At 37.5% G+C, this 18,533-nt stretch overlaps 2 protein-coding genes across 2 annotated transcripts; one reads left to right on the forward strand and one right to left on the reverse strand.

Annotated features, from left to right (window-relative positions):
* Positions 1–214: 214 nt before the first annotated feature.
* LOC130933069 (uncharacterized) lies at positions 215–2,643 on the forward strand. Its single transcript, XM_057862570.1, has 6 exons — positions 215–588; positions 669–775; positions 1,123–1,231; positions 1,323–1,484; positions 1,681–1,854; positions 2,380–2,643. Exons 1-6 carry the CDS (start codon positions 328–330, stop codon positions 2,407–2,409), a joined length of 843 nt encoding a protein of 280 aa, XP_057718553.1. The 5' UTR covers positions 215–327; the 3' UTR covers positions 2,410–2,643.
* Positions 2,644–5,341: 2,698 nt separating this feature from the next.
* LOC130933703 (uncharacterized) lies at positions 5,342–6,362 on the reverse strand. Its single transcript, XM_057863323.1, has 4 exons — positions 6,247–6,362; positions 5,973–6,085; positions 5,791–5,880; positions 5,342–5,476 (listed from the first exon to the last, which is right to left on the reverse strand). Exons 1-4 carry the CDS (start codon positions 6,317–6,319, stop codon positions 5,342–5,344), a joined length of 411 nt encoding a protein of 136 aa, XP_057719306.1. The 5' UTR covers positions 6,320–6,362.
* Between the last annotated feature and the right edge of the window lie 12,171 nt (positions 6,363–18,533).

Here is an 18,533-nt window from a genome sequence, read left to right on the forward strand (position 1 = left end):
ATATTTATAATTTTATATTTAATGTTATATATTTATTTTAAAAATAATTAATAGATATAAAATAAAATAATTTTAAATTAATTTAAACTGATTTTTAAATGATGAACGACAAAAAAAAAGTAGAGGGAAGAAATAGTAATACTAGAGAAGTGAGAGGGGCATTTGTGGAAGATGAGTTTGTGTGTTGTGAGAGAATAAGAGGGCTCCGATTTCGGTTGTGTGTGGTGTTTAAGGACTGAGAAGTGAGAAGTGAGAAGTGAGAGTGAGGGAGGAAGGAAGAAGAAAGTGGTGAAGGTCATTTTGGGAATGTGAGTTTGTTCCATTCAAATGATGCCGCTAACAAAGCTTCTCTCAAGAACCGTCTCTTCTTGTTTTTTTTCCTCCAATGGCAGACCATTCGCCATGGCTGCAAAAGCCCTTCAACATTGCCGCTACTCTTCTGCGGCGGCGCAAGTTGCAGAGTCAGAAACAGAAGCACTCAAGGACTACGCAGATTACAGGAGGTCCCTTTATGGCCACATCACTCACAAGGCGCTTCTTGTTGATGCTGTTGGCACTCTTGTTCTCCCTTCTCAGCCCATGGCCCAGGTACGCTCTCTAATTCTTTCTTTCTTTCTTTCTTTCTGCAAAATTTATAATTCTTAACCAATTTAGGGTTTGTTACGCAGATATATAGGACAATTGGGGAGAAATATGGAGTGGAGTACTCTGAGGATGAGATATTGCATAGATACAGAAGAGCTTATAGTCAACCTTGGGGCAAATCTCGTCTCAGGTTGCTTCCTTTTTATTTTTCTTTGCACTTTATCTTGTTCATATCTATCAAACTAGCCATATAAATGAATAATATATCTGTAACATGCAATAATAGGTTCTTTTGGGTTTGAAGCATGACCCTTTGCCAAGGATGTTTTAGACCTTTGGATCATACAGGTTTTGATATTGATGGAATCATTTATCTCAAAAACTTAAGTTGATAAGTAGTAAGATATTGATGGAATCATTTATCTCTAATAATTTCACTCTGTTTTAATTGAAAATGAATAAATAGTTAGTTAGACATATTGTTGTCATCTTTTGTAATATTAAAACTCTCTTCTTTTCTATCTTCCAACATTGCAGATATGTTAATGATGGTAGGCCATTCTGGCAATACATAGTTAGCTATTCCACCGGCTGTTCGGATTCTCAATACTTTGAAGAACTTTATAACTACTATATGACAGACAAGGTGGGTTTTTATAGTTAACTTCCTTTAAATTTTATGGTGTGTATATATTTGGGTATGGTTTTGATAACCTTTTGGCACACTTCATCTATAGGCATGGCATCTTTGTGATCCTGAAGCAGAAAAAGTGTTTAATGCTCTTAGAAAATCTGGTGTCAAATTGGCTGTTGTATCGAATTTCGACACTCGACTGAGACCTGTCCTGCGGGCATTGAATTGTGAAAATTGGTTTGATGCAGTAGCAGTATCTGCTGAGGTAATCAGATGGTCGTTATTGTTGCATGTATCAAATTTCTCTTGAAATTTATTTATATTGTCAATTTGTTAACTAATTTTCAAACACATATTTGGCTCCATTTGTGTGATACATGTAGTTAATTGAAGTTTTCATTTGAATACTTTCTTCTTTTATAATATTATTGATTTAAGGAGTTTATGCCTTTTTCAAATAGGTTGCAGCTGAGAAGCCAAATCCAACCATATTTCTTAAAGCATGTGAACTATTGGGCGTAAACCCCGAGGATGCTGTTCATGTTGGTGATGATCGTAGAAATGATGTATGGGGTGCAAGAGATGCAGGCTGTGATGCTTGGCTTTGGGGAAGTGATGTTCACTCCTTTAAAGAGGTATCCTAACATCTTCATCCAACCTACAACATCTAATTTCTTTTTGAAATAGCATGAAAACTTTATGTCGAGAATAGGTGAGTATATAACTTTCAGAGAATCAAACAAGATACCTATCATCATCTTTAGGATTAGGGAGTTTCTGTTCGGTTGGGAGTTTGATCCCACATTCCTACCAATGCCAATATCATTCTCGCATGCTTCTCTGATTCCTATTGAATTCCCAATAGAGGAGAGGTATCCGTCATTAATAGTGAGTGCTCTGTAAGCACCTGATGATCCATATGCACCTGCAAAAGAAAAGGGTATATGATCCAATGTGGCAGCTTGCAACTTTGTGTTATTAGCATGATTCAAAAATGAATACCTTATTTATACGGATAATGCTTCTGCTGTTTTCAACCTTGTTATCACCTTCTCATCGTGTTTTTGAAATTATTTTTTATTTTTCAAAAGAAATTGACAAATTTTAATAAGGTCCTTATGCATAAAAGAATGACTAGAATGAATATTTTGCGGATGCAGGTGGCTCAGAGGATTGGAGTGCAGGTCTGAAAAGTAATCTCCTTGGAATAAGTTGAAGAATGTTATACATATGTAGAGTCTTTTAGGGTTGAGATATAAGGGTGTAAATGTTCTGCTCTTTTTATCAATGTATGTAAAATAATGTATGTAAAAAAAAAAGATGATCCTGTTAACACAGTGAAATCCAGAAATTAGTGTAGGGTAAGTTAAAAGCATATTTGTGTTCACTTTTGACATTGCAATTCAAATGCGTTTGGACATAAACTTTTTTAAGAATATTTTAGTTTTTATTTTAAACTGTCAAAACTTAAAAAGGGGACTGATATGTCTCACAATTTGAAAATTTAGGAACTAATAAACAAAGATCATAAGCAAAACTGGTCACCGAAAAGAAAAATAAAAATAAAAATTAAGTAGTCTAAAATTTCCTACCTATGCATGATTCTTGTAAAAGGCCTTAATTATGCATTGGTACCCTGCAAAACAACATATGAAATTTGAAACATTAAATTGCATCATCTGAGGAATGTATTTAAAAACTAAATATCCGACTGCGGGTGCCTTTTTCCAACGGGGCACAATATATACAAGATTAGAATTTTCTCATATTTGTTGTTAGATTTGTATTAAATAAAAGGGTTATGTTAGGTAATTAATAATTTTTTTGAACAATATGAACAATTACCAATAAAATAAAAATACATTACACCTCTAAATTATTCACCTAAATCTTAATATTAGAATAATCATTCGCACATCTAATGAAATAAACATTCGATATATCTATTGTTCACATTGTTTACCAATATTGTTGATTACCTATATTTTTCCTAAATAAGATAACCAAAGTAGAAGCTTGCCATTTTTGGTGAACTAGATTCAGCTTACGATATAAAAAATGTTAGAGGAATGCGTTTTTCAATTAAACGAAGATAGATAGCTCATAGTTATTAGAACCGGATCGAACCGCCTGATTCAATCGAAAAACTGATGAATTAGTAGTCTGATCGGTTCGATTCGTGCTTAAGATCGAATTTGCAATTGACTCGATCAATGGTGGTCGAATTCGTTGAAAACCGATCGATTCGTGTTTGGGACCGTTGTTGACCCGCTCGAGTGCAGAAATTAAACTAAAAAATGTTGGTTTTAAGGTTCAAACAAGGGACATTGTGGATGGCATGCTCTCTCCCTTACTACTCTACCAACATTTTTCTTATTATTATGTGACAAAAGATAGTTATACAGTAATTTTGAACAAATTTTTATTTTTACTTTTATCTTTTAAATATGAATTTACATGGATACTAAACTTGATATATTGATTGTGTTATGTTTTTTTCTCTCTCTTGTTCATTTAACTTGAAAAAATATTTTATACTAGTGACTAATTTATTATCTCTTTTGCGTCATAAATTATATCTAAAAATTGATACTTGATACTTGATTGTTATTAATATATTTATAAAAGCATATATTTTAACTTTTAATTTTAATTTTAATTTTATCTTTATAATTTTATGTTTTATTTAATTATGACCCAGTCAACCGGGTGAATCAGCGACTCATCGGTTGACCCAGTCACCCGGTCATATGACCGGATTAATTAGCGGTTCGATTCTGATAACTATGAATAGCTGGATAATAGCTGGTATCAAGACGGCGTAGTCAACAATAATAATTCATCAATATCTTGGTCAATGTTCTTATATCTTATCAGTAGATTTTGCAGAATGGTGATAAAGCCCTAATATGCGGAAAAAATGTAGAGATAATAAAATTGAAAGGAAAGTAAATAACAACTCCATTGTAGTCTAGCACAATTAGAAAATAGATTAATACAGACAGATTTACAGACAGATTTAGTCTTTATTACAGACGGATTTTTGGTTACCGACGAAATTACCGACGAATTTTGTCCCTCTGTAAAAGTCCCGTCGAAAATTATTTACCGACGGATTTTTTCTCTGTAAATTCTCCATCCATTTCCCGAAGGCGACGAACTTCCCGACGGATTTTTCGTCTGTAATTACAGACAGATTTTCAGACGGATTTTCCGTCTGTAATTACAGACGGATTTTCAGACGGATTTTCCGTCTATAACTACAGACAGATTTTTCGTCTATAATTACAGACGAATTTTTTGACGGATTTTTCGTCTGTAATTACAGACGGATTTTCCGACATATTTTCCGTCGGTAATTAAAACCTTAGAAAACCATTCTAAACTCTAAATACAGACAGAAAATCTGTTTATAAATTCGTCGGTAAGGTAAAATATTTTTTTTATTTTTCCATTACAAAATAAACTTGTTTTTCATACAAAATAAATATAAATTTAATTAATACAAATTAAATACAAATTTTTATCTAATTTGTATTCGAATATTTATAATATTTCAAAAAATAAACAAATTCATCATATTATCAAACTAAAAGAAAAATACTATAAACAAACAAGTCAATATAATTCAAAACATAAACAAAGTGTATTGATACATCAACTATAATAATAAATAACAACCATACATCAACAAAGTGTATTGAGTAAATTAAAAGTTGTTAATGGACATCAGCTCTAAATAATTTTCCTCATACTCATAAATTAAAAGAACTATGCTTCATACTAGTAAATTAAAAGAACTATGTTGCAAGCAATTTCCTATTCAATTTCCTAACTCATTTGAACAATTTTTGCTGCTCTAATAATTAACTTGTAACAGAGGATTCATTAGATGAAGTTGGTGAAGGAAGTCCTGTGTTAATTCCACTTATCTCATCTGCAAAATTCACTTCACTTGCTCTTTCTTTTGGTCAAATGCAAAAATGCAAACTAATTCTTTACCTGCTTTTACTTCTTTTCTGAGTGTATGACCCTTATCCAATAAGACATTTTCACAATATACATGTATATCATAAAAACCACTTTTCTCAGGTGTGTAATCTACATGGAAGGCACTCATAGCTATAGAGCTTTCACTCCTGTTAACCATTTTGTCTCTAAATATCTTGTTACTTGTTGCAATCCATAGACATCAAATTGATGCAAAAATATAATTTCTATGAATCTATGCCCTCCCATTCTTGGCCATCTATGTACCTGAAAGTATAGTAAAAAAATCATGATTAGTAGAGATTGATAAACACATTCTACTTTTAAATTTTGGCAAAGGAAAATTGGCCTAACATAACATCCCTCATTCCCTCATTTCCTCCCATTAGGCATTTGATATTTTCTGGAAGTTCTGCATAAGCCAACCAAATATGAGTAATATTGTAGATATTAGTTAAAGCAGAGTTTATGTAATGCAGATTTGATTAGTTCAGTGACTAAACCAAAATGAATAGATCATAAATGAGAGTCAAGATGCAGGTATAAATCATAAAGAAGGTATAACCAAGTCAAGCACCAACTTTGATCAATTCCAGGGTCTGATGGGCTTTTTGAAGCATTAGCCTTTCCATTTGCAACCTTGTCTCCCTTTCTGCCTTTGTTAAATTCACCTTGGAAACGAAAAACAATCAGGAAAAAGAAACTGACTGAGGAGACACAAAAAGAACGAGCAATCTATTTAAATATTGTAATCAAAACGTGCCAGAATGTGAAGTCGTGAAAGGATGGAGGCAGTAATAACTTCAGCAATTGCACTCCTACCTTTTTCACCAGATGCTGGCGAACCAGTACTAGTTATTCCGGATTCAAATAGGCCTAAAATATACCAAAAAGGGGAAAAAATCAGTAAGATCATAGAAGAACTAATTGTAAACAAGGCGAATCTTCTTCAGTTCAGGCACCGACTGCATCACAGAGGTTTCAGCACAGTGTAGTCACCACAGAGAAGTAGCAAGACATTAGGTGTAGTTCCATACCAAGTATTTTCAGACGAAAGCGCTTATATATAGGACTGGAGTGATCAACCTTGAAGCCCATCTCCTCGAACATTCTCAACTAGAGCAGGAGAAAATAAATAAAAATAAATAATGCAGTAGTTCTAATTGGTAGATAAAATACGCAACTCTTGGAGATGGAGCCCTCGGAGAAGGAGCCCTTGGAGAAGCAGCTCTAGGAGGGACAACAGGGGCTGGTTTTGGTTGCTCCAGAGGCGTTGGAGGCCTTACAGATAGTAATTGTTGCTCTCTTTCGAAGTCGTCAAAAATTTTATCAATGCTGCATGGCTCTCTGAAGAGGGGGATGAATGAATTGGTCTCTCCATGCCTTAGTTTTCCTAGGCCTTTCTTCTTCTTATCTTTCGAGCTTTTGTTCTCCGAATCCTGTTATATTGGCAAGGTTATCAAACAAGAAAGTTCACCAAATCTCAGAGCTTAGATAAACTTCAATCATACGATACAACTCGCGAACTTGTTAATAATCTTGCATGTTGTAAAAAGAGCTTGTTGCAAATTTTGAAGAGTGAAGACAGAGTTCTATGATGATTGATTTCAAACAAAATAAACATTAGTTTACAGATTTTGCTTCCTTTTCATATAAAAAATGAGCATAAAAATATTAGTATTCTGTCTTCTACATTTCAAAATTTCTATTACTGATTATGAAACAACTTAATTGCCATCTATCAGATCCTTTTAGTTTATGACTTTATACAAAATAATTATATTCATCTACATTCTTATAGACCAGAATCCCAAAATTTTAAAATATTAGAAATGATTAAATATTTTAATACTACTACAAGTCTCTATCAGTAACAAGAAAACCAAACCTAACAACAACAAAAAGAAAAATCAAGAACAAGCCAAACAGGATCAAGATTTTTCACATCATAAATAAATAAACAAATATAAATAAAATCACTTACATTAGGTACTTGCTTCTCTTTAGAGTGGTGTGTGAAAACTCTCGTTATTGCAGAAACCAACTACCCTTCTTTCCCATATCAATAGCATTAGTATCTTTTCCTGTAAAGAGTTTATAATTTTAGGAAACTCCAAATATAACATGAATCCAGTGTTGTAAGATCAAAATCACAGTCATTTTTATACAATCTTGGATTCTTTTAGAAAAAATAAAACTATTATCAAATCAAATTATTAAGTATTAGAACCTGCTTTATATCTTTATCATAATCGCTGACGTTGAAATTATCATAGAATAGGAAATAGAATCATAGTTAGCAATGGAACATAGGATAATATAATTAGAGTTAGCGATGGTATAGAAAGAAAGAAAATAGCGATGAAAGAGAAAGGAGATTAGAGTTACCTGCACAACCGAGGCAAGATCGAAGAGAGAAACACAGCAACACACGAAAAAGAGCAAGCACTAGTGGTGAGAACGAAGAGAGAAACGCACATTAGGGTTCGAAAGGGAGCGATGCGAGCAAGACTGACGGAAGGGGTGCGACGAAGATGAACCGGGAAGGGGTGCGATGGGATGCGAGCAAAGCCGATGGAAGTTGAGTGTAATGGAGGTTCGGTGAGACGGCGGAGCAAGGCTGATAGCGCCGCCGATGAAGCATTCAGAGAGGATGAGCGTGGAATCGCGTAAGTGGGGCGTGAAATGAAGTGGTATAACGTGATCCTCATATCTTTATTCTAATATTTCCGACCAAAAATTTTAAATTACAGACAGAAAATCCGTCTGTAATAATTTAATAAAAAGCAGTATTTTGTCTATTTAATTATAGATGGATTTTCTGTCTGTAACTATTTCTCACGAAAAAAGATTAATTTTACTGACAGAATTATCGACAGATTCTATTTTTCGTCTGTAATTTATGCTAATTCATTTTTTTTTGTTTTTCGACAAAAAAATTCCTCTGAAATTCCGTGGGATAAAATCCGTCGGAAATATCCGTCTGTAATAACTAATTTTCTAGTAGTGTAGATGGTTAGGATAACTGGCTCTCACTTGAGAGATCTGTATTCAAGTTTTCGACAACGAAAAATAATTTGTAGTTTTCTACTATACAAACTAAATTAGATGTGGCAAAATGCATTCTATCCGCGGCTATTTAACCCGTTTCTATCCGGTCATATATAGTTGTCAATTCAATTCGCAGTGAATAGGATAAGGTATAGGTAGGGTTTTCGTACTTATAACCCGCGGATAAGATTAAGTACCCACGGATTAAGAACGGATCAGATTAGAGTTGGAATATTTTCAGCCTGTAAATATGATTAGAGTTAGCTCCAAACCCTACCCTACCCATTGCTACCCTTAAGCCAAATAGAATTAAATAATTTTTGACTTGGAGAGAATTAATATCCATTGACACTTAAACTATCAATTTAATTTAATTATTTTTAATATTTAAATCTTAAATTTATACGGTATTAATGATATCAAATATTTCATTTATAATAGAATACTCTAGTAACTAATATAGATAAGAAGGAAGAATGAACATTAATTGACAGTCAAAAAGAAAAAAAAGGAAAGAATGAACAGTAAATTGAGTGGATAAATACTAATCCTACAATAATTTAATGGGAGTCATTTAGATAAAGACGGTTAAAACGTCTTTTTTTAAAGATATTTTTTAATAATTAAAATTTAACATATATAATCGATTAAATCATGTTATTTTTGTCAAAATTAAGTTAGACAAATTGATTTAACCGAAAAAATAGTGAATCAAATCTTGAATTAGTCTAAATTAATATTATTTTTTTTATAAAAGATGACTACAATACCCTTATTATAGAAAATGATTAAAATACTTTTATTATATATATATTTTAAAAATTCTAAATTCTAACCCTACGATAGAAAAGTAAAAGACTAAAATTTAGGATACTCAAAATTAATATATAATAGAAGTATTTTAGTTATTTTCTATAATAGGGTATTGTAGTAATTTTTTATAAAAAAATATTAATTTAGATTATTTCAAGATTTGATTCACAATTTTTTAGTCAAATCAATTTGTTTAGCCTAATTTTGACAAAAATAACACGATTTAATTAATTATATGTATTAAATTTTAATTATTAAAAAATATTTTTATAAAAAGACATTTTCAGCATTTTTATGTGAGTGGCTCCCTTAATTTAATACCATGACTGTGCTATAAAAGGGAGTTGTTATATTCACCATGCACATGCATTTCTTCTATCTTTTTATTTCTATAACGTACAGTTATTTTGTCTCAGTTTCTTAGTTCTTGAGTATTTTGAAATTAAGATAAAGATGATGACAACAAGTACCATGGCCTTGTTGATTCTAATTCTGTTGAACAATCCATTCAAGGTCTTAAGTAGTGGAAAAAGTCGGTTGAGACACAAATTCACCGATAATGTACTCAATAAAAACCTTGGAGGGTTTCAAAATTCGGCGGGTACAAATAGTTTTCAGAAACAATCTCATCGATTTTACACCGCAAAATCAGGTCCATCGGACAAAGGAAAGGGACATAGACTTCTGCCACCGTCAAATTTATACTTCGTTTAAAGGAATGTAAATAAATAACTTATATGATGTCATTTTCACCATGCATCCCCAAACCATATATACGACCTTCATTAAATAAGGCTTATAAAATAATAGTTAGTTAGGGCATGCAGTTCTACGTTGAAAATAATAATAAAATAAAAACTTCACGTTCATCGGCAATCTTGCAATGATAATTTTTTCGCATATATGTTTAGGTTATTGCAACACTTTTAAAGGATATCCGTAAAGTTGTAGAAGGTTTAGATAATGGATCGAATCTATGACCTTCTTTTACTTTATTAAAATAACTTTTTAAAACAAATTTTCAGTTTGAATCTGTTTGAACTCAGTAGTAAAAAATTTATGAGACAATTTTATTTTGTCTCATGAATATCAGAAAACAGAGAATAGAGCAGAAAAGAGAAAAACTGACACCATCGGAAATGGATCCTCTCCAGTTTTTTCAACACTTGAGAAAATCCAGTGTGATCTCTCACCATTAATTTTATAAGTAGGGCCAAAATTAAATATGAGAGAGAGAGTGATAAACCCCATTCTGAGGGTTTATCTTATATTGATTTCAGGGGTTTTATCAATGATTCCACACGCTTTTCATATGAAAATACAAGACTTTATGTTCCTTTCCTAATTTTTGCCTCATGGATGAAAACATGCTTATTTTGCACTAAACTAGAGACATTTCTAATCTTCTCTTGGTGCCATTCGATGCCGTGACCTGTGTGTTAAGTGGTTTCAGAATATAGGGCAGGGATGAGCCGGAAGAGAGAAGGAGAATGGGCGAAAAGGAAGGGAGCATGAGAAATTGAGCTTTGGGAACTTCAGCAAGGGCACGTGCGCATACTTGGCACGCCCGCGTGGATTGCGCAGCTAGAAGTCAAAGTCAGAAGCCAAGCTACGAGCCGGCATGTGTAGCGGCTAAGCCATAATCCCATGGGCGCGCACGCGTACGTTGCGCCTCCGCTCGCATTGCAAGATGCCCCAGTGGCGCGCACGCGTGCTTTGCGCGTGCGCGCCGATGCTCGAATACGATTTTTTTTAAAGAGTCACGTGACCTGGGCGTGGAGACAGTTGGAGATCCCATCTTGGGGAAGTGCCTTGGCGGGAAGAGCTTAAGAAGACCAGGGGTTGAAGGGTTAAGGGACTTTTTTGGCTCATTTTAGATTGTTCTAGATATTTTTGCTATTAGTAGTTACACTCTTGGGTAGAGAGAGAGGGAGATTCCAAGCTCTCATTAGGGTTCATCTTCTTCAACTAATGAATTCTCAATCACTCTTTGGTGAGATCCAATGAAATTCTCAATTTACTTTGTTCATGTTATAGATCTTCTTCTCTAATCTCAATTAGTGCTTGTAATTGCTCAATTCTCATAGATCCTAGATTCAACTTTGTGGTTTTGGATTCTATCAATTTCTTGAGAAGTTCATTTCCATTGTTGTTCTTTGTTAATTGTTGTTAGTGTCTTGTGTTGAAGCACTTTTAATTCTAATTTCTTCTCATTCTTACTATGTCTTTCATCCATGCTCATCAATTGTTTGATAAAATGCCAACACTAGTTATGGAGTAAAAGTTTCTTACTTGGCATAGGGTTTGGACCATTAGAAAGAGTTGAATAGTTTATGTCAATTGTTGATTTGGAATTAGAAATTGCTAATTGACTTGGAGTGCACTAAAGCTAGATTTCCCTAAGGTAAAACTAGGACTTGTGACTCAAGTTAGTTACTCTCATTTGACTTTCCTCTATACCTAGGGGTTAACTAAATGAAGCAAGGCCTAATTGTCATCATCATTGAAGGAACTATAAGGATAGAATTTCTAATGCCGACCCTAGGCCAAGCCTTCTAAAATTGATTGTTTGTCATCTATTTTGCTAAACCCTCAAAGAATCATAACAAGGCTTCCTAATCAATAAGATGCATTCTCTAGCAATTCCAAGGGAGGACGACTCGGGAGACTAGTACTCTCGGTTATAAATTGTAGGATAGTTTGATGCGAAGTTTGAATGTCGATTAGACTATACTCACGATTATATCCATTATTGAATTCTATATCGGCATGATAAAATTCGTTTATCAAAATGGCGCCGTTGCCGGGGACATTTGCTTAGTGTGCCATGTTATTGTTTAGAGTAATTATGTGTATATGCATATAGTTGCATCTCATTGTGATTCTTTGTTCAAGTGATTAACCCCTCATCGTTACCATGAGTTTTACTTCTCCTTCATTGCATGACGCGTTCACAACCGAATCCGAGCTTAGTCCCCTTTGATCCGGAAATAGAACGAACTTTGCTTCATATTAGACAAGCTCGGAAGCGGTTAAGTTTTGGGAAAGGTGAAAAGGTTTTCACCACCTTAACCACCTTACTAAAAGTGAACATTGAACCGTCACTCAAAGAAGGCAATAACCATTCCTCCATCAATATCACTAACAACTCTTCTTTTGTTTTAGGTACTAACGCCATGAATGCTCCGAGGAGAGTTACTATCAAGGAAGCGGGTGCACCGGGTTATGTCCTTCAACCCCTTCATGTAACTCACCCCAACTTGAATGCAAACTTTGAACTCAAGACCGCTTTGATCAACCTCCTACCTAAGTTCCATGGGCTTCCCGCACAAGACCCTATTCGACATCTCAAAGACTTTCATCGTATATGCTCAACAACTAGACGGGAAGGATCCGATGAGGTTGCTATATGGTTGTTTGCTTTCCCTTTCTCTCTTGAGGACAAGGCTAAAGAATGGTTCTACACTCTATCTAGTGAGGTCACCTCCGATTGGGACTTGCTTAGAAGAGGACTTTTGGATAAATTCTTTCCCCCGGAGAAGATGGATAGGCTAAGGAAGGAAATGTCATGCATTGTACAAGGCGAAACGGAACCACTATACGAGTATTGGGAACGGTTTCGTAAGCTACTAGACGCATGTCCTAATCACATGCTTGACACTCAAGTGTTGCTTGGATACATATGTCAAGGGATGCGAGAACAAGATAGAACTCTCTTGGACACCTCTAGTAATGGTTCTTTGTCTAAATATAAAACAGCGGAGGAGGCATGACAACTTATCATTGACTTAGCCGAATCCAATCAACATATGAGACGAAGAGTCAACCGCCCAAAAACTGTGAATGAGGTATCAACTAGTAGCGAAACCACCGCTCTAACCAAATCCTTGAGCGAAATGACATCCATCTTGAGGCAACTCCAATTGAGCCAACAACAACCACAACAACCTCAACCATACCAACAACACCTTCCACCCCCTCAACAATACAATCAACAATTGGTCCCTCAAAAAGTGTGTGGCATTTGTTCTTGCTATTCCCACTACACGGATGAGTGCCCAAGCCTTCAAGAAGACAACACTTTGGCGGCTACCCATAATTTCTATGACCGCCCAAATTCAGGGTACTACCAAGGCGGTAATCCTAACCAAGGGCACCCTTATCAAGGAGGAAGCTACAATCAAGGGGGTGGGAATCACAATCAAAATTGGAGAGACAATCATCAACAAGGAAATAGGGACAACAACAACAATGGAGGAGGTCAAAGATGGAACAACAACTCACAAAACCGGCCACCATACAACCAACAAAATCAACCATACAACCAACAAAACCAACAAAGAAACTACCAAACATACCAACCACCACATCAAAGACCATCACCCAACCAATCACAAGCTCCTCAACTCACATATCCATTCGCCCCCTCTAACCAAGATGATACACTCCGGACCATCATCCAAGGCCAAAAGGAACTACAAAACACACTTGCTTCCAGTCTCACCGGCCTCACCTCTACACTACAAGCTCTTCTTGCACGCATGGACACACCATCAAATCCCACTCCTCAACCCCCAATCCAAAGCGTCATTCCCTCTCAACCTCAACCCAATCCTAAGGGAGGCATCAATGCCATCACCCTAAGATCCGGAACACAAATAAAAGAGAAGGGAGCAAAGGATTCAAATCCCATCACAATCGCTCAAGAGGAGGAGAGAATAGATATAGAAGAGGTAGTGGAAGAGGAGACACCACAAGTCATAGTTGAGGATGAAACTCAACCAACAAAAGAGACCCCCAAGACTAAGAGAACCTTGGAAGAAGAAATTGCTCAACCACTCCCATTTCCAACACTTGCAAAGAAAGCTAGGAAGCGCGTAGAACCTGACCCCAAAATGGTAGAAATGTTCAAGAAAGTTGAGGTAACCATCCCCCTCTTTGATGCTATCCATCAAGTTTCTAGATATGCAAAATTCCTTAAAGATCTATGTATGAACAAGGATAGAATTCTTGAATTGGAAACCATCCCATTGGGGAGTTCTATTTCTGCTTTAATGGGAGCATTGCCCGAAAAGTGTGATGATCCGGGACCTTGTATGGTCACTTGCACCATCAATGGAGTTCAATTCATAGATTGTATGTGTGACCTCGGAGCATGTGTTAGCATCATGCCTCTCTCCGTCTACCGGGTATTGAAGTTACCACCACTAAAAAGGTCGACGACAAGATTTGTCCTAGCGGATAAAAGCATAATAACCGTGACGGGTGTTGCGGAAGATGTATTGGTGAATATCAAAGGGTTGGTGTTTCCAATTGACTTCTATGTCCTTGAAATGCCATCAAGTGAAACCGAGAGAGCATCCTCCATCCTACTTGGAAGACCATTTTTGAGAACTTCTAGATTTAAGCTAGATGTCTACTCGGGAACCTACTCATTTGAGATAGATGGGAGAGTCGTAAGTTTTAGCCTAGAAGAAGCAATGAAGCATCCACTGGAGAATCACTCTCTATTCCGGTGTGACCCAATTGACAACATTGTTGCCGAAGTGCACCTTGCAAAGTTAGATGAGAAGTACATGATTGAAGAAGCAAATGAAGATCCAAGCAAATTAAACACCACACACCATACAAACCATCCGGAAACTCAAACTTCAAATAATGACAAAAAGATGGAATTGAAGCCACTACCACCCCACCTAAAGTACTCATATCTTGATGAAGCCCAAAAGCTCCCCGTGATAATTGCAAAAGAGCTAACCCCTCAACAAGAAGAAAAGTTGCTAGATGTCTTGAGGAAAAATAAAAGGGCAATCGGGTGGAGTTTGGGGGATCTAGTGGGAATAAGCCCCCAAGTATGCGAGCACCGCATATTTCTTGAAGAAGGAGCGAGATCGGTCCGCCAACCTCAAAGGAGACTTAATCCAACCATTCTTGAGGTTGTGAAAAAAGAGGTCACTCGGCTACTTGAAGCGGACATCATCTATCCTATCTCGGATAGCGAGTGGGTAAGCCCGGTCCAAGTGGTGCCAAAGAAATCCGGGGTGACCACAATAAAAAATAAAAGCGGTGAACTTATAGCAACAAGAGTGCAAAATTCTTGGAGGGTATGCATAGACTACTGAAGGTTGAATGCGGCCACAAGAAAAGATCACTTTCCACTACCGTTCATTGATCAAATGCTTGATCGACTAACCGGTAAATTATATTATTGCTTTCTTGATGGTTACTCCGGATACTTCCAAATACACATTGCTCTAGAGGACCAAGAAAAAACCACATTCACTTGCCCCTTTGGAACGTATGCTTACAAGCGTATGCCATTTGGCCTATGCAACGCACCGGCAACGTTTCAAAGATGCATGATGAGCTTATTTGCGGACTTTCTAGAGCAATGTATGGAAGTTTTCATGGACGACTTTAGTGTGTACGGTGATTCATTTGATCATTGCTTAGGCAACCTTGAAAAAGTCTTAGAGAGATGCACCAAAACAAACCTTGTCTTAAATTTTGAAAAATGTCATTTCATGGTCAAATAAGGCATTGTTTTGGGACACATTGTTTCAAAAGAAGGCATCTCCGTAGATCCGGCAAAAATAAATGTCATATCTAGTTTACCTTACCCCTCCTCCGAGAGGGAAGTCCGTTCTTTTCTTGGACATGCAGGATTCTACCAGAGATTCATCAAAGACTTTAGCAAGGTGGCCTTACCTCTCTCTAGACTACTACAAAAGGACACTGAATTTGAGCTGAGCAAAGAATGCATGGAAGCGTACGACAAGCTTAAAGTGGCATTAACACAAGCTCCTATTGTGCGGGGACCAAATTGGACTCAACCGTTTGAAATCATGTGCGATGCCTCGAACTACGCAATAGGAGCCGCGTTAGCACAACGCGAGGGTAAGATTCCCTATGTCATAGCTTATGCTTCCAAAACACTAGACGGAGCCCAATCCAACTACACTACTACCGAAAAGGAAATCCTAGCTATTATTTTCGCTTTGGACAAGTTCCGAGCCTATCTTCTTGGTTCCAAGGTAGTAGTGTACTCGGATCACGCGGCATTAAAGTATTTGTTGGCCAAAAAGGAATCAAAACCGAGATTAATTCGATGGGTGCTTTTGTTACAAGAATTTGACTTGGAGATCAAGGATAGGAGTGGTTCCCAAAACTTAGTGGCGGACCATCTAAGTCGCCTCGAACACACAAAAGGCGACACCACTCCTATCAATGACTCCTTTCCTCTAGATGGTTTGCACGCAATCTCGGAAGTAGTTCCTTGGTATGCCCCAATAGCAAACTACTTGGTTTCACACACCTTCCCTCCCAACCTCAACAAGCATCAAAAGGATAAGCTGAAAAGCGAATCCAAATACTATGTTTGGGACTATCCCTATTTGTGGAGGTGTGGAGTGGACCAAATAGTGCGACGATGCATACCTCAAACCGAATTCCAAGCAATCTTGGACGCTTGCCATTCTTCCGAAGGAGGTGGTCACTACGGCCCCCAAAGAACGGCAAGAAAGGTCCTTGATTGCGGATTTTGGTGGCCAACCCTTCTCAAAGATTCTTCCCAATATTGCAATTCTTGTCCCCAATGCATTCGGTTTGGAAATATTTCTAAGAAGGACGAAATCCCCCAACAAAATATGCTTTTTTGTGAAATCTTTGATGTATGGGGAATCGACTTCATGGGACCATTTCCAAATTCCAATGGCTTTCTCTACATTTTGTTAGCCGTCGATTATGTGTCAAAATGGGTGGAGGCAATCCCCACCCGGACGAATGATGCTCATGTTGTTTATTCTTTTGTGAGGAACAGTATCATTTGTCGTTTTGGCTCCCCAAGAGCAATCATAAGTGACCAAGGATCCCATTTTTACAACAAAAAAATGGACGGCTTCATGAGGAAGTATGGCATCACACACAAAATTGCCACAGCCTACCACCCTCAGACAAACGGCCAAGCTGAGGTTTCTAACCGGGAAATTAAACATGTGTTGGAAAGGATTGTGAAGCCGAATAGGAAAGATTGGAGCGCTAAGCTCTCCAATGCACTTTGGGCATATCAAACGGCTTACAAAACACCCATTGGCATGAGCCCTTTTAGACTTGTATATGGTAAAGCATGCCATTTACCGGTAGAAATCAAACACAAAGCTTATTGGGCCATAAAGGAATGCAATATGAGTTTGGGTGGAGCTGGAGTAGAGAGAAAGCTTCAATTGGCGGAATTGGAATGCTTGAGATTAGAAGCCTATGACAATTCTAGACTCTACAAGGAAAAGATGAAAGCCATTCATGACAAGAACATTAGGAGAAGGGAATTTAGACCCGGTGAGCTAGTCCTCCTTTACAACTCAAGGTTGAGATTACTACCCGGAAAGCTTAGATCAAGATGGGATAGACCTTACCAAGTAGAGAAAGTAGAACCTTACGGGGTCTACCACTTGCGCCACCCATCAAGTCCGGACATTTTCAAGGTAAATGGGCACCGTCTCAAATTGTACCATGGTGAACAAAGAAAGAACTCCAAGGAATTTGAAGTGTTCCTCTTGAGGGATGCATCTCTTGAACAAGAACTTTGAGCTAGTGGAAGTCCAACTTAAGGACGGTAAACAAAAGTGCTAGGTGGGAGACACCCCACCATGGTAAGATCTACCATTTGTACATAGCTATTGAATTCTTCTCAGATTGATATTTGCTCAATACTTAACTCCATGTTTGGTAGCTAGGTATTTGATGAAGTTGTAGCTAGGTTTGATTTCAAGTTTTGTTTCATTTGTTGAGTTCGTTTGGTACTTTATCATGATAAATCATCCTTCTATAGTGCTTAAGTGGCTGTTTGGAGGGTTGGAATGCTTGAAGTGGTGCAAGAACATGAAAACTTTGAAAAAGCACCCTTCCGTGCGTGCGCGCACTTGGCGCGTACGCGCCCATGAATCATTCTCGACCATCCACGCGAGCGCGCGACGTGCGCGGATGCGTGGATTGCGAAAAGTATCCCTCCATACATTTTCCAGAAAGTTGCGCCCACACTACGCCAGCACCATGCCTGAGGCATAGGCCAATCACGCGTGCGCGCACATGGCGCGTACGCACTCTTTGACAAGTCCGCGGATCGACGCGCTAGCACACCTTGCGCGCGCGCGCCGATCACCCCTGTGCACTCCTGGTACATTTTTCAGAGAGTTGGGCCACTCTCGCGCCTGCACTGAGCCCCCAGCTCGCCACCTCTGCCGCTTCCGCACACTAGGCGCCGACGCGTCAATACGCTCGCAACGCAAGGGACGCGCCCGCACCCATGCCGCGCACGCGTCCCTCGTCCCGCAGCAACCTCTAGGCCAATCTCCAGAGAGTTGAGCCAATCCCAGGCACATCTCATGCCTGGGGCATAACCTCATCGCCGCATGCGCGCACCTTCCGCGCGCGCGCCAGCATTCCTGCAGCCAACTTCTGGTAC

Source organism: Arachis stenosperma, chromosome 6, assembly GCF_014773155.1.
Source record: "Arachis stenosperma cultivar V10309 chromosome 6, arast.V10309.gnm1.PFL2, whole genome shotgun sequence".
NCBI lineage: Eukaryota > Viridiplantae > Streptophyta > Magnoliopsida > Fabales > Fabaceae > Arachis > Arachis stenosperma.